Source organism: Arachis ipaensis, chromosome B8 (assembly GCF_059453495.1).
Source record: "Arachis ipaensis isolate K30076 ecotype BB chromosome B8, ASM5945349v1, whole genome shotgun sequence".
NCBI classification, from domain to species: Eukaryota; Viridiplantae; Streptophyta; class Magnoliopsida; order Fabales; family Fabaceae; genus Arachis; species Arachis ipaensis.
The window spans coordinates 25550858-25568397 of NC_142443.1; the positions used below are offsets into that span (position 1 = coordinate 25550858).

The window sequence follows — 17540 nt, forward strand, 5'->3', positions numbered from 1 at the left end:
TCTCTAATCAATCAAACATAAAACATAATCCAAATTATAACTTAGAACATCTTCAATTATAAAAAAAAAAAAAGCAATGGGCCCACCGGAGAACCCCGACCCGCCGCACCGAAACCCAGCAAAGCTCGCAGATTAGGCAGTTCAGGTTAAGTGGGCTTTTTAATTATGACGGTTTTAAATTTTCAGCCCGATTCTTCTTTTTTAGTGAGTTATGCAGATCGGTCAAGCGGATTTCGACCCGTTTGCCACCCCTATTTTCCACTTGGTTATAAATGCAAGGATTTGAACATGGTATGCAGGCTGAACAGGTTGATATATGGTCTCAAACAGGCTTTACCACAAATCCACAATGATTCTACAAGTTTTCTACTACCCTGCTCAGCAACAACTTCAAATAATCAAGGAGGGATTATTCTTTGTTTACATATGGCACTGACAATTTACAAGGTCTATCTACTTGTGTATGTAGATGACATAATATTAGTAAGTCCTTCATCTGAGATGGTTCACAAGGTGCAAAAATTGCTCGAGTCACTCTTCAAATTCTTTCTTGGATTGGAGCTGGCCAAATCCTCAGAAGGCATCGTGTTAAGTAAGAAAAAAATGTGTTAAGTAAGAAAAAAATATACTCTGAAAATATTATTTGTTCACAAGATGCGAACTTCATTGATGCTAAGTCTACTTTCCTACCCATGGAAACTAGTTTGAGGATGTGTGCCTCAGATGGTGAGCTACTTCTCCTGACCCAACTGACTATAGACATATGATTGGGAGATTGATGTATCTCACAATCTCACGGCCTCCCATCACCTATACTATCTCTACCCTTCAACTAGTTTCTTTCTCGTCCTACCACCACACACCAAAATGTATTGCACCACCTTCTAAGATACTTAAAAGGCATAGCTAGTCAGAATTGCTTTTCTCAACCAAATCTAATTTGAGGCTCATGGCATATGCTGATGCAGAATGGACAGGGTGCCCTAACACAAGTAATGTGATTGGCTATTGCGTGTTTATAAGAGAATTTTTTGGTGTCTTAAAGATCTAAGAAGCAGTACACAGTTTCTAGATCCTCAATAGAATTTGAGTACAAGGTCATGGTAGCTGTGATTCACAATTTGCTATCCACATTGTTTCTAACCCCACCTTTTACGAATGGAATAAGCATATCGAGATCGATTGCTATTTTGTTCGAAAAAAAATAATAAAAAAATTTATCAAGCTCATACACGTTAGGACCTAACATTAGCTAATACACGTCTTTACTAAGTCAGTATCTATAAGGTAATTCAAGAATCTCATTTCTAAATTTGGCATGATCAATTTATACATGCCAATTGAGGGGCATATTATGCTTCATGAGTAAATTAATTAATTAGAAAAACTAATTAGAAGCTAGTTAGATAATATAGGCGGTTCATTAGAAGTATGGTTTTATTTTTTACTACTCTCTTTGCACTCAAAGCGGTTAACATATATGTACCATTAGTGAGTTGAAATTAATGAATGAAGATTGATTTCTATTTCTCTCATAGAACCTCTCCTTCACGATAATATAGGACAAATTGTCAAATATTTCAAAGTGAATATTCAAGAATTAATATTTCGGATAAAGTATATATTTTTTTAAATATATCTTGGCAGTTAAATTTTTAAAATATTTAAGATTAATTCAGCAATAATTTTACAAAAACAACTTTTAATATAAATAAATCAAATAAAATTATCATGCATTATTGCTGAATTATTTCTAATTTTTTTAAAAATTTTGCTATCAGAAATATATTTGATATAAATAAAAAATTTTAAAAATTAAATTAAAACAAATAAAACTTAAAAATATTTTAAAAATTTTAAAAAAATTCTAACAACAAAAAATATATTTTAGTCTAATATTTTTCATCTAGTTTAGTAATCTAAGCTTAATAGGAACAAGAGATTTAGTGGCAACACCTTGAATGAAATACTATTTAATCGTAAAAATTAAATTTTATTTCATAATTTTGGTTTCTATTTAATTTTTCATTCACATTTTATTATGTTTATATTTGAGAATTTTAAATCCTCCTAATCTTTTAAATGTATAAAATATAATTTTTGTCCGTAAAATTTATTAAAATTTTAGAAATATTTTTAAATTTTATTTTATTTTAATTTATCTTTAAAATTTTTAATTTGTATTAAATATATTCTAAGTAACTAAATTTTTAAGAAGCTTAGAATTAATCCTGTAACAATATTTGATAATTAGAATGAGTGACAGATCTTTGTGTTTAGCTAGTTTATATTAAAGGTTATTTTTGTGAAAGTTGTTGTTGAATTAGTTTTTGTGAGTATCAGTTCTTTTAAAGTACATCAAAGTATTTTTTTAATTGAACAAAAATAAAAAGAAAATATGAAAATAGGGACAAAGTAGTTCAAAAATAAATTGACTAGAATAAGAATAAATCGCATTGAATTTAAATAAAGCAATAAATTGCCTTCGACATGATCAAAGGACTTTGAAATTAAAAAAATAAAGTGCTGAATCTTAAAGAGAACAGAGAAAGTAAATGATGGTTGAAAAGTAAATTTGCAAAGAAAATAAAGTTTACGAAAAATATAAATGAAAATGTAAAAACAAATGGAAGGAACCCTACATAAAATTAACTCGAAGCAAACTCAGTAAGTCGCTAGAATGTGAGTTTACGTAAGTAATTTCTGAAATAAAATTCTAATTTTTGTCCCTTCAAATCTTCTCCTATTTATAAGAATTTTCAACCAATCAGATTAAAATACAATCTCCACGTACATTAATTCCTAAGTAACTATTTCCACTCCTTTTACTTGACATGAGCAACGGCCAAAAGTAACCTTCAAAACTTGAATTTTTTTATTAATCACATCGAACAGTTTGTTGATAATCTTCACGTAGGGGTGTTATCGGTTCGGTTTGGTTCGGTTTTGGACCAAAAACCAACCGAACCGATCTGTTCGGTTTTTACATAATACCAACCAATCGGTTTGCTATCTGCGCAACAACCGAACCGAACCAAACCGAACCAAAAGCGGTTTGGTTCGGTCGGTTTTTTCGGTTTTTAAATTCTAACTAATAAAAAATTAATTTTAGTAAAATGATGTTCAAAACAATCAATAAACTGAAATAATATTATATTACATTCAAATTCAACACAATTTCAACTCATTCCAACAACTAAACATAAAACAAACACATTTATTAAGTCTAAAATTTCCATTCAATGTATTACTAAACCACTTATGCGGTTCGGTTCGGTTCGGTTCGGTTTTTGCCGAGCCAACCGAAAACCGAACCGAACCGATCGGTTTACATCGGAAAAAAACCAAAAAAACCGATTTTTTTCGGTTTTTATTCGGTTATTGTAAATTTCGGTTCGGTTTTGTGATAAATTTCGGTTTGGTTCGGTAACTTACACCCCTATCTTCACGTACATTAATTCATAACTAACTGTTTCCACTCCTTTTACTTGACATGAGCAACGGGCCAGAAGTAACCTTCAAAACTTAAATTTTTTTATTAATCACATCGAACAGTTTGTTGATTAATCATGACAATATACATTCCCTGTCATAAATTTTCTCGATGTAGATCTTTCTTTTGAGAAACACGCTTCCTAAATCTCAAATCCAATCTCTTTTTAAAATTAATTATTTTCGACTAACAATAACATAACTTAGAACCTTTTTAAAAAATATATATATATATATATAAAAGCAGATAAAGCACATGATTATATTCCTGACATTTCATTAGCATGGAAATGGTGCAATGCAGAGAGAAACTCACCTAACACACTGCATTTTGGGTCAGTCTCTCACATGATCACATTCACTTCCCTTTTCATTGTTGTAAAGTGTGAAATCTTCTGTTTCATTCTGTCAAAACCATTCCCATGCTTGCTTCCTTCTCATACTTTCTCGCTTTAAGCCAAAACTACATTCCACAACATGCCAAAACCAAAATCTCTTATAGCTTTAATTTGTTTGGACGAAAGAACCTGCTAACCTTTTTTTTTTTCCTCAAATCAAATGAATCCTCTCCTTTTTTAGAATTTTCTTTTTGGCTAAATCACAGTTTTTCAATTTTATCATTTATTTTTTTCTAGTATAAATATTAATGCATTCCAAAAAAATAAAGAGTACATAATGTTCTTTATAAATTAATTTGTTACTAAAAGTAAAAAATAAAAAAAATAAATTATATTAATTAAATCATAAAGAGTAAAGTATCGTTTTTGTGTCCGACGTTTGGGTAAATCCTATTTGTGTCCCTAACGTTTAAATCGTCATATTTGTATCCCTAACGTTTGTAAAAGTGATTCAATGTTATCCTACCGCCAATTACACATCATGAACGCTTTAGCTTGAGTTTTAAAAACCTCTTCTTGAAGTTAGAATATAAATGTTTGGATAGAATCGATGATCTACTTCGAAAAATAGCTCATCAAATGTTAAAATTAATTCCTATAACATTTACATAATTCACTTTTGAATCTAAACACAAATAGTGCGTATAATATTAAAATCGACCACATCCAAGTGAGACCTAATTGAAAATGAATACATCCAAGTGAGAATAATTAGAAAATATAATATGATTTGTTAGTATAATTGATAGTAGGATAACATTGAATCACTTTTATAAACGTTAAGGATACAAATAGGACGATTTAAACGTTAGGGACACAAACAGAACTTACCCAAACGTTGGGGATAAAAACGATACTTTACTCAATCATAAATTATAAATGATCAAAAAATAGGGTCAAAGCGTCGAAAAATGATAAAAAAATGAGGTCAAAAAATACTGCCGGAAGAGAAAAAACAAGGGGCTATGAACGAAAAAAAAGCCTATACTCTTGATATCATGTTAGGAACAAGAGAGTAAAAATACAATGTAAAAAGAGTATATATAACTGCTAATAGAATTAAAGTAATAAAAACATAAAATCTTACAATTAATATACAAATATAATACTAATTGATCTAATTCGATTCTAATTATTCTCTTAACACTAAGAATGATTGATTAAAAAGCAGGAACCAACTGTATTTTGCAAGTCAGAAAGATGATTAAAAAGAAAAAGTAGATATCCTGGAACCAAATCCTTTTATTGTGTGTTGGCATCCACGTTCGCTGTGCCGACACATATTAAGTCAGTACATAATAGTTAATACTAAAGCAATAATAATCGTCGATTTCGTGTAGTTGAATGGAATGAAAATCGTGTTCCGCAGTACTCTCATGGATTCCTCATGGCTAAGGCTCAGGGTAAAAGCAGTTCATTACACTCTTATTTTCCACGTTGCGCTATATGAATGGGATTGCTCAAGCTAAGAAACCAATAATTTAATTAGTTTATTTTGACATTACAATCAAATAGCCTATACAAAGTTTACAAGCCCATCAACATGCAAACATTCTATAACGGATCTACAGATAAATGAAATAAGAACTATGACCGATACCACAGGAGGAGAATAAGAGCAGAACAAGAATAACTAACTTAAATAAGTTTAATTTTGAAGAAAGATAAATTGAGAATTGTCTCAGGTTTTGCCTTCAACCCTTGCATGAGTGAGTCCAACGCATGCATCAACAAAGTCGTCATCAATGAAATCCGTGGAAAAGACTTGAAGTCTGTCAGCATAGCCCTTGGTGAAGCACTGAGCGATGAAGAGCCTAGCATAGCCATGAATGCGGCCCGTGACGGGCTTCACACACAAAACGGGGTTATCTGCGACGGGGGTTGCAGTGTTCTCCACCCTGTAGAAAAATTTCCTGGACGAAACGGGCGGCTGCGAGCTGAGATGCTTCAAGTTGCCATCGAACTTGGTGGACGGCAAATCCGTGTTGATCCAATCATCCTTGAGAAAGCCCGCACTCCAGAAGGGGCTTCCCGGCTTGGGCTGAGGCGATTTTCTGGGCTTCCAAACACATATGATCCTCTTTGGCAACAACTCCGCGATGGTCTTCCCGAATACTGAGTCATCCTGGTGGATCAAGAACTCCCCCAGCTGCTCCTCCAGATACTTGTCGAATTCCGGGGGGTCTTCGTGGCCGAACTCCGTTCGAATCTCGAGGATGACGATTTCCGACTGAGTCTCGGACAAGAACTTCTTGACGTTGGCGATGACGACGTCGACGCTGTAAGTGAGGAGGATGCCGTGGCATATGCGGCGGTCCTCCTGGACACGGATGTCGAGGACTCTGGTGCCGCAGAGGAGTTGCTGGTAGATGGAGAGAGACTGGCACTGAGCGAAGGGGCGAGTGACGAGTGGGATGCCAATCTTGTTGGTGGCAGAGTCGTGTGTTCCTGGCCACACGATCTGGTTGATTCGAACTTTCTCTGGGTTCAGCTCTAACATCCAGTTCTTCCTGTCTTTAGGGCGATACTCACTCCCTGGGTACTCTTCCTCGCTGCTGCTCTTTAGATCTGACAATATTTTCTTCTCAGCCTTTATCGCCTTTCTTCGCTCCACCTGTTTGGACACTTGAGAACCCATCTTCAATCAAGGTCAAAACCCAGCTTAGCTTGTTATTAGTTGTTGTTCCTCATCCTCCCCTTTTATTTATTAATTGAAATTGTAATTAACGATGGAGTTGTGTTTGGTTTGGATAGGCCAGCTGATTTTATTTTTATTTAATCTTAGTTGAAGGATTTTGGTAGCGCAGTCCACCTCTCATTGGATGTTGTGTGGGGAACCTTCGCTCTCATAATTGGTATTGGTGGGGAGTCATTATACATGTAGGCTTTTAGTTGGTCCACCTATGTGGCTCTCCAAAGCTTTCTCTCATCATCTCTAATTTGTTTTGTTCTATTTTGTCTTTCATCAATTTCTTGTAGCTACTCATGACTTCAATTTGCTACCATTTACCTCTGTCGTTTACAACCTTCTCCCACATGCATATGGCATATATACAACTCCGATATCAATCTATCAAAGTCGTCGTGTGGCTAGAACTCTCTCTTCTCGTTTTGTGCTATCAAAGTCTATGTGCAATTAATTAATATTTAAATAAAACTTCCGAATATCTCCTCTATCCTCGGCGTGATTTAATAGGGAACACTTAAAGAGAGCGCATATATATATATATTATTAGAAGTGAGGGGTAGTATCCATGTAAAAATTACATGCATGTATCCATGTAACTTTCACTTCCCACTCTACATCTTCGTTTGTTTTACACGCGCCTCTTATAACTTATATAAGAAATCTTTATTTTGCTTTATCAACGTTTCTCAAGGTAAACCTTCTCATACAACGTAAATCTCTTTCGGATTCTTCTTTATCATCATCTTCTTCTTCTTTTTCTTCTTCTTTAACCTAATTAAATTAGTTGTTCTCCTCTTTCGCGTTTTTCTTCTCTACATTATGGATCTGGATTGATTCAACGCAATTAGTTTCGTCGTTCATCTTCTTTTTCGTTTTCTTCTTTGATCTGTACTTTTGAATTGAAACAATGAATGAATCAACTTCAAATCAGTTGAATAAAAGTGATTTTATAGAATTGATTTTGGGTAGAAATAAGTTTGTATCAACATAATTTATGTTTGGCAACTCTTTACCAAAATTGATTTTGATAAAATAAATATTATTTGGATAATATTAATTAAAATCACTTTAGATAAATAATTACTTAAAAGAACATTACATTAAATTATAATGTTATTTTTTTATATATGTTTAATTTTTTTATATTTTTTATATGTTTTTATATAGTATATTTTTAATACTCTTAGTACTCTTTTTTAGTACTATATAATTTTTAACTATTATTATTATTTATGGTTACTTTTTTTGTTTAATTTATTTTACTTAATGGGATCAATAAATTCTATTATAAAAAGATAATAATAAATATAATACACAAAAATTATAACTATAAAAATATATAATATCAAATAAAAAATTAATAAAAATATAAATAATAAATAATAAAAAAAGAGTTTATAAAGAGAGAAATAATAAGAATTTTATTAATAATATAATAACATGTATAAAAGATAAAATTAGTAAAAGAAAAATAAATATTGAAGGTAGTGGCTAAACAAAATCACTTCTGTGTTTGTAAAGAAGAAAATTAACCAAACAAAAAATAGAAGCTTTTAAAAATCTCTAACGTGCTTTTTTCCTTTCAAACTTGTGGTTATCAAACACAGCAACCACTTCTTACTCAACAGCTGAGTGTGTGTTTGGATTAGAGTTGGTCAAACTGGAGTTTAAATGAAAGTGATTTTGTAAAATTGATTTTGGATAGAAGTGAGTTTGTGTCAACATGATTTATGTTTGGCAATTTTATACTAAAATTGATTTTGATAAAATGAAATTATTTGGATAATATTAGTTAAAATCACTTTTAGATAAATAATTAGTTAATTATTAAAAAAATATAATATTAAATTATAATATTATTTTTTAGTATATTTAATCCTTTTTTATATTTCTTTTAGTATATTTTTTATATAATATTTTTTATAAAATTCTAATTTAGTTTGTTATAATTTTTTTAATAAAAATTAATATTTATTTATTAAATTAAAAATAACATATAAAATAATATATTTTAATATTTTTTATGAGTACTCTCAATAATCTTATTTTATTTACTGTTTTGAATTCTAACTTTTTACTAATTATGTTTTTATTATTATGTATGATTACTATTTTATTTAATTTATCATTTTCAATAGGAACAATAATATATATTATAACAAATTAGAATAATAAACAATGAACAAGAATTATAATAATAAATTTTACAATGTCAAATAAAAAAAATATTCAATAATTTTGTTTGTACTCTCAGTATTCTTTTATTTAGTATTATTTTGGACCGTAAAATTTTATTACTTATGATTCTATTTTTATGTATGTGTTCATACTCTGACCCAACGCTAAGACACAGGTTTAAAAAAAGAAAGGCCCAATCCAAGGAATTGGTCCTTATTTCACACCAACTTTCCCCTTGAAGTCGGTTCCCACCACCAGGGACGGACATAAGGGGGCGAGTGGTGGCCTCGGCCCCCCAACTTTTTTTAATAGTAATAAGTTATTATGTATAATTTATTTTTTTTTTAAAAAATATTTAGTATTTAGTTTAATATAAATAAAAGTTTAGTCTAATTTAAATATTGATAATTTTTAATATCTAAAAAATAAATAACAATATTAAAAAAAATCTGAAAAAGATATTATTACTAATATTTTTTAATTAAATAAAATTTTTAAATCTCATAAAGTGAATTCTTTTTCTTCTTGTGGCCGTTTTTTTTATTCGTTTGGTATTAATTCTCTCTGTTTCAACTGTTACAATTAAAAGATCTTTTTCAACTATGAATATTGTGAAAAATAACTTAGAAACAAAATAAAAGATGAATTTCTTGCTAATTGTCTTTTAATTATATTGAAAAGAAAATCATTAAAAATTTTGACACAAATTCTATTATCGGTGAATTTTATTATACGAAGAATCGACCACTTCATTAGTAAAAAAGTATACACATATTTTTTTTAGTTTAAAATATATTCTCTATCCGTATATTTTTATAATACATCTTATATTATATAATTTTTTTACATAATTTTTAATATTATATGTGTTATTGGCCCCCCATAATATCATTTCTGAATCCGTCCCTGCCCACCACGACCTGCTCTAAAGAAGTCGGGAACGAGAATTAGCTTGCAGATAACACTAAAATAACTGCCCCTAAAATCTCTCAACCCACTTTCAGGAGCTATATCTCAACTTTCCTAAGATAAAGGGACAGTTACCCACCTTAAAAGGTGGAGCTACCTCAACGGTGGTTATTGGTTCACCACTATAAATACACTGACATCTCTCAAGTATCTCTAAGTCCCAATACTCTCTAAACCTGCTTACACCCTTGCTGACTTAGGCATCGGAGTGTCTTTTCAGGTACTACCCCCATTCACTCATACTCACAAGTCGGACGGAGGCCTAGAAGCGCGATTCCTTGCGAAGGCTTCCCTCCTCAGACGATCGAGCCAGCCTAACGAGTCCAGCTCATCAATCTCCGGTTACCCATCGTAACATTGGCGCCGTTGCCGGGGACCCGAGAGATCAACCAGTAATGGCGGACAATTCTCCAGAGGATGGCAATACAGCGTCTGATTTCGAACAGAAAAATCTGGACACTGGAAACAATGACGCAGACCTGACCCTTCACCAGGGGACCAACGACCAGCATAGAGAAGGCACCTCTGGGTTCAAAAATCCAAAGGTAAACTCCTCGGATGGACGCGAATCGGGAAAGGAAGGGCCACCCCATGCGGCCGAACTAATGAGGTTGGTCCATGGTCATCAAGGTCGTTTGGAACAGCTGGAACAGGAATTAGAGCGACAACGAGAGGCGGAGCGAAATCTCAGGGAAGAGATAGAGCGACGAAAAGAGTTGGAAGAAAAACTCTTGAAGCTAGAATCTTTCCTTAGAAGTCGGAACTCCCGTGGCGACCGAGAAGAGTCGCCCCTGGGAGGAGAGGATCCGTTCATGGAGGACATAATGACGGCGAAAGTTCCAAGAAACTTCAAAAGCCCCGATATGAACTTCTATGACGGAACCACAGACCCGAAGCATCATTTAAGCAATTTCAAAAGTCGGATGTACCTGGCTGATGCTTCTGATGCCACTTGCTGCAAAGCTTTCCCGACCACCCTGTCAAAAGCGGCAATGAAGTGGTTCGATAGCCTTCCCCCAAGGTCAGTTACCAGCTTTGAGGATCTCTCGAGAAAATTCTTAATGAGGTTCTCCATCCAGAAGGACAAAATAAAGCACGCGCCGAGCCTCCTGGGAGTAAAACAGGAGGTCGGAGAACCTCTATGTGACTACATGGAAATGTTCAACAAAGCGTGCTTGGAGATTCAAGGCCACTGAGATAGTCATCATGGGACTAGTAAACGGACTTAGAGAAGGTCCCTTCTCGCAGTCCATATCAAAAAAACACCCCACCTCCTTGAGTGATGTACAAGAAAGAGCAGAAAAGTACATCAACATGGAGGAGAATGCCAGACTACGGGAGCCGAGTTGGCGACCTGGGCACCCCCACTCGATAAAAGAGAAAGAAAGGGAGCCCAAGAAAAAAAAGGAAGTCGGTCTCGACAGACCAAAGAGATATCACTCTTATACTCCTCTAAAAGTTTCCATAGTGGATGTATACAGAGAAATCTGCAATACTGAAAGGCTGCCACCTCCTAGACCCATCAAGAATAAAAAGGGAGGAAGCCGCAGTGATTACTGTGAGTACCATAAGATGTATGGCCACTCAACAAATGATTGCTACGACCTCAAAAATGTGATAGAAAGGTTGGCCAGAGAAGGCCGACTTGATAGATATCTCATGGAAAGGTCGGACAATCATAGAAAAAGAAAGTGAGATGACGGGGACAGAAGAGACCCGCCAACACAAACTCCCGAGAGACACATACATATGATCTCGGGAGGATTTGCGGGAGGAGGACTCACCAAGTCATCTCGCAAGAGACACCTCAAGCAAGTTTATCAGGTCGGGAACGAAGCACCCGACCTCCTAACCATCTCATTTACAAAAGAATATGGGCAAGGAGTAATCCCTGGACACAATGATCCAGTGGTGATAACCATGATCCTGGCAAATGCCCATCTCCACAGAACTCTAGTAGACCAAGGGAGCTCGGCAGACATCCTTTTCAAGCCCGCGTTCAACAAACTAGGGTTGGATGAAAAAGAGTTGAGGGCTTACCCCGATACCCTGTATGGACTAGGCGACACACCAATAAAATCACTAGGATTCCTTTCCTTCCACACAACCTTTGAAAAAGGGGAAAAATCCAAAACTCTTAGCATAGACTTTATAGTCATCGACGTAGGGTCAGCATATAATGCCTTGATTGGCAAAACTACCCTAAATCGACTCGAAGCAGTGGTATCTACCCCTCACCTTTGCATGAAATTCCCGACATATGCGGGAATAGCTACGGTACGGGGAGACCAAAAATTGGCAAGAAAAAGCTACAATGAAAGCCTAAACCTGAGAGAAAAAGGCAAGGAAGTACACACTATAGAGCTCGGCGGCGCGAGAGCCAAAGAAGAGTTGCGGCCACAACCAGGTGGAAAAACTGAAGAAGTACATATCGGCGAAGAGGAAGGAAAAAATACCAACATAGGAGCCAACCTGGAGGAAAACCTAAAGCAAAGGTTGACAAAACTCCTAAGAGATAATTCTGACCTCTTTGTCTGGAAAGCTTCCGACATGCCAGGGATAGACCCCGAGCTCATGTCCCACAGACTCTCAGTATATCCGGGGTCACGACCTGTACAGCAGCATAGGCGCAAGCTCGGCCCGGAACGAGCTCAAGCGGTGGAAGAGCAGGTACAAGCACTCCTGGAAGCCAGCTTCATCAGAGAAGTTAAATATCCAACATGGCTAGCAAACGTAGTACTAGTCAAGAAGCAAAACGGCAAATGGAGGATGTGCATCGACTATACTGACCTGAATAAGGCATGTCCTAAAGACCCCTATCCACTTCCAAGCATTGATACTCTAGTGGACTCTAGCTCAGGGTATCAATACTTGTCATTTATGGATGCCTACTCGGGATACAACCAGATCCCGATGTACAAGTCGGATCAGGAAAAAACATCCTTCATCACACCTAGAGTAAACTACTGCTACGTGGTGATGCCATTTGGATTAAAAAATGTCGGGGCCACATATCAAAGGCTGATGAATAAGGTGTTCACTCCCCACCTCGGGAACTTAATGGAAGTCTACGTAGACGACATGCTAGTAAAAACCAGGAAAGAAACCGACCTCTTGAAAGACCTCTCACAAGTCTTCAACACCATAAGGTTACATAGGATGAGGCTAAATCCCGCAAAGTGTACCTTCGCGGTGGAGGCTGGAAAATTCCTGGGGTTTATGCTGACGCAAAGGGGGATTGAAGCAAATCCCGATAAATGCAAAGCCATCCTGGAAATGAAAAGCCCGACTTGCTTAAGAGAGGTTCAACAATTGAATGGTTGACTTGTAGCCCTCTCTAGGTTTTTGGCAGGATCAGCATTAAGATCTCTTCCACTATTCTCGCTAATAAGAAAGGGATATCAGTTTAACTGGACTCCAGAATGCAAAGAAGCATTCCAGGAGTTCAAAAGGTTCTTGAGCCTACCTCCAATTTTGACCCGACCTCTAGTGGGGAAGAGCTCGTTCTATACTTGTCTGTAGCAGACAAAGCTGTAGCATCAGCCCTGATACGAGAGGATAAGGTCGGGCAGTATCCAGTGTACTTCACCAGCAAAGTTCTACAAGGCCCTGAACTAAGGTACCACAAACTAGAGAAGTTTGCCTACTCATTAGTAACAGCCTCACGGAGGTTACGGCCTTACTTCCAAGCCCACACAATAAGAGTCCGAACGAACCAACCCATGAAGCAAATCCTCCAAAAGACGGATGTTGCAGGGAGAATGGTTCAGTGGGCAATAGAACTCTCCGAGTTTGACTTGAAGTACGAAACCCGGACGGCAATTAAAGCCCAATGCCTCACTGACTTCATAGCGAAATATGCGGGAGACTGAGAGGAAAAGCCAACTACATGGGAACTATACGTAGATGGATCCTCAAACAAGACAGGAAGCAGTGCAAGCATAATACTGGTTAATGAAGGGGGAACACAAATAGAGGTTTTCCTTAAATTTGAATTCTCATCTTCTAATAATCAGGCAGAATATGAAGCCCTGATTGCAGGCTTAAAGCTAATAGAAGAGGTTGGTGCGATAAAAGTGACGATATTTAGTGACTCTCAAGTGGTGACCTCCCAAATAAATAGAGAGTATCAGGCCAAAGACCCAAATATGAAGAGATACTTGGAAAAAATTCTGGAGCACCTCGGGAGCTTTGCAGAAACTGAAATCAGACATATAACTCGGGATCTTAATAGCAGAGCAGACGCCCTCTCCAAGTTAGCAAGTACCAAACCAGGGGGAAATAATAGAAGCTTGATCCAGGAAACTCTCCAAGAACCCTCTGTGGTGAAAACAGAGGACAAACAAGATGTCCTTGAAGTAACCGGGCTAAACCTCGGATGGATGAATCCCTTGGTCGATTACCTAAAATTCGACATCCTCCCCAAAGAGGAAAAAGAGGCCAAGAAAATTCGGAGGGAAGCACAATACTACACTCTGGTGAAAAATATCCTTTATAAAAGAGGAATATCAACACCATTGCTGAAGTGCGTACCGACCTCAAGGACCACGGAAGTACTAGAGGAGGTTCATAATGGGATCTGCGAAAACCACCTTGGGGCCAGGTCACTAGCCAGAAAAGTAATCCAAGCCAGGTTCTACTGGCCGACCTTGCAGAAGGAGGCCACAGAATTTGTGAAGAAGTGCTAGCCATGCCAAATGCACGCAAATTTCCACGTGGCTCCCCCCGAGGAGCTCATCAGTATAACTTCTCCATGGCCCTTCGTAAAATGGGGGATGGATCTGTTAGGACCTTTTTCCCAGGCCCCAGGACAAGTCAAATACTTAATCGTGGGAATAGACTACTTCACAAAGTGGATAGAAGCAGAGCCATTAGCCACCATCACGGCTCAGAGAAGTCGGAGGTTCCTCTACAAAAACATTATCACAAGATATGGGATACCTCATTCCATCACCACAGATAATGGAACCCAGTTCACCGACTCTACCTTCAGAAGCCTAGTAGCCAGTACGAAGATCAAACACCAGTTCACCTCGGTGGAACATCCACAAGCAAATGGATAAGTCGAGGCAGCTAACAAAGTCATACTGGCAGGATTAAAGAAAAGGCTACAAGATGCAAAAGGAGCTTGGGCTGAGGAGCTCCCACAAGTGTTATGGGCTTACCGGACGACGCCTCAATCTGCCATAGGAGAAACACCTTTCCGACTTGTTTATGGCGTGGAAGCCATGATACCAGTAGAAGTCGACGAGCAAAGTCCAAGGGTGATCTTCCATGACGAGGTCGGAAATGTACAAGGGCACAAAGAGGAACTTGAATTGCTCCTCGAAGTCCGAGAGCAAGCCCAGATAAGAGAAGCGGCATTGAAGCAAAGAATGACCACCAGATACAACAAAAAAGTCATTCGAAGGAGTTTCACCCCAGACGACTTGGTCTTAATCAGGAACGACATTGGAGTCAACAAATCTGGGGAAGGGAAGCTCGCTGCTAATTGGAAGGGACCATACAAAATTAGTGAGGTCTTAGGAAAAGGTTATTATAAGGTGACCGACTTAAACGACACCGAGTTACCAAGGTCGTGACATGCTTGTAATTTGAAAAGGTACTATAGTTAAAAGCGAACTCTACTCCCTGATGTACTCTTTTTCCAACTTCATGATTTTTTCCCAAAATAAAAGGGTTTTTTCTGAAGGAGGGTTTTTAACAAGGCATCACAGTAGAGACTAAGGGACAATAGACAGTCAAAAACCCTTAGTAGCAGTAAAGTACCTTCACAAATAAATAAAGATCTTTTACAATATCTCTTATAAATTCCTTCTCGCTTTCTTTCTTTCTACGAAACGCACCGACTTAAGCTCGACAAAGCGTGAAAATCCCATGAACCGACCTAGATGGTCGTCAGGATAAAACGACGAGGTATAAGTCGGTGTAAAGAGGTTATAAAAGTCGATCGTGGTAAACTCGAAAATTATCTGACTTACAAGTCGGAAAAACCGAGAAACAAAGAAATGCATCGCAAAAATAACCTAAGTCATAAGAACTCAATAAATCAAAAAATTGAGTATAAGGAATACCAAAAAGAGATCGGAAAACCTATTAGCACCAAGGCAAAGGCTATCCCTAGTCCTTAAGAAATTTCAAGAAAAACTTAGAAAAAAGGACAGCCAGCCAAGGAAAAGGTTTTTTCAAAAGGAAAGATCAAAAAGGTTCTTTTTCAAAACCTAAACAGACAAGCATGTGCACAACAAGCAAAGAAAGGTAACTTAAAACCCTTATCCAAAAAAGGGTATTTTTTGTTAACGGCCATAAAAGGCCAAGAAAGTGTTAGTAAACTACCACCACAGTTTAAAAATAAATAGTTTAAAAAAGGAGGGACCCATAGGCCGGGCCCCCATATAGTCACAATCACTTTTTCAGTTAGGAAGGACGTCACCACCAGAGCCAGAAGGAGTAGTCAGAGCACCACCAGAGTTAGGAAGAGTAGTCGGAGCACCATCAAGACCAGGGAGAGAAATATCCATAGAAGACGGAGTGGAAGTTCCAGGAGCCTTCGAAGAACTCGGGGCATCTTTTGGTCGGGGAAGGGACTCTATTATCCTCTGCCCCCGAGTCTTTAGATCAGACTCAGTGACATATTGGGGAGAGTGAGGAGAATCGATAGCCCCGTCAACCACAATCTTGTCCAAATCCAAAGGAGAGAGATCCAGGTCGGGAGCAAGAACTCCGACCTGTTCCTTAAAGATCCGCCACGCCTCTTCAGCCCCGTCAACAATAGAGTCCTCCAACTCCGTATAGGCCTCCCGAGCTCTCATCAAGTCCTTCTTCACCTCCACAAGGTCCTTGAACAAACTCGAATAGCTCTCCTGCGCCTTCTCCCTCAGGCCCTTCGCCATGGAACACTGGGCCTGCAACTTCCTCTCCCTCTCCTGGAGGCCATTCCTCTCCTCCTTCAATTTGGCGACCTCCTCCCTCAGCACCTTCTCCTGCCCTTGATATAAGCGAAGCCTCCCCTCCAACTCCTCAACCCTCGAGGATGAACCCAAAGAGCTAAGGGAAGTCTTCTCAAAGATATCAAGAAACTTTGTGCACACCCCTGCCGCCCTGATACTCTCCTAAGCCAGAATGGTAAGGTGGTTTCGAACAGAAGCATCATCCATACCTATACGAGTATGAGGATAGATATGCTTCCGAACAAACTGAGGCGCATCCACCTTGGCCTCGCCTTCAAAAGAAGAGCTAGACTCTAAAGTCTTGCGCTTCTTCTTTTCAGGCTCAGGGGAAGATCGGGGAGGGGGGACGGCAGAGAAGAGGCTGAGGAAGAAATGACAATAGGTTGGGTGGGGGTCCCCAAACTGCGAGAAGAGGGGGGAAGGAAGGGAAGAACCAGCTGCCCTGGCGCCGCCGACCCTGGCACGGGACCTCACCTTGGCCTCCTGAACTCTCTGGTAAGACTCTCGAGAATTCTTCTTCGCCATCTCTATAAAAAACAATTAGGTAGCCAAAATTAGTAAAACAAGTCGGAGAAAACAAGTCGGAAAATATGATAAACAAACAAAAATCTACCTAGTTGTGCCTGGACAAAAGTCGGAGACCCCTGGAGAAACTTTTTTGTATCCAAGTAGGGGGCTCTCCCCCATACTTCTCGGAGGAACCCCACAATGGCCGCCTCCACTTCATCTAACTCATCCAAGCCATATTTTTCACAATGGGAGGCCTCTAGCCAGTACAAAGAAAAGCGAGGGGAAGAATTCTGATCCAGGAAAAAGGAGTGGTGACCCTCTACAGCTTGAACTTTGAAAAAGTAATTTTTGAAG

At 37.6% G+C, this 17540-nt stretch overlaps 2 protein-coding genes across 2 annotated transcripts; both read right to left on the minus strand.

Annotated features, from left to right (window-relative positions):
- Nucleotides 1-5346: 5346 nt before the first annotated feature.
- Nucleotides 5347-6906, minus strand: LOC107613728 (uncharacterized). The gene has a single exon (XM_016315852.3). It carries the CDS (start codon nucleotides 6526-6528, stop codon nucleotides 5572-5574), a length of 957 nt encoding a protein of 318 aa, XP_016171338.1. The 5' UTR covers nucleotides 6529-6906; the 3' UTR covers nucleotides 5347-5571.
- A 9233-nt stretch (nucleotides 6907-16139) lies between these two features.
- On the minus strand, nucleotides 16140-16622 carry LOC148547483 (uncharacterized). Its single transcript, XM_088496528.1, has one exon. It carries the CDS (start codon nucleotides 16617-16619, stop codon nucleotides 16140-16142), a length of 480 nt encoding a protein of 159 aa, XP_088352654.1. The 5' UTR covers nucleotides 16620-16622.
- Nucleotides 16623-17540: the final 918 nt, after the last annotated feature.

What these genes read in the sequence shown, in the direction of transcription:
- LOC107613728 (XM_016315852.3), bottom strand. Translation starts at nt 6,528, where the DNA reads ATGGGTTCTCAAGTGTCCAAACAGGTGGAGCGAAGAAAGGCGATAAAG.
- LOC148547483 (XM_088496528.1), bottom strand. Translation starts at nt 16,619, where the DNA reads ATGGCGAAGGGCCTGAGGGAGAAGGCGCAGGAGAGCTATTCGAGTTTG.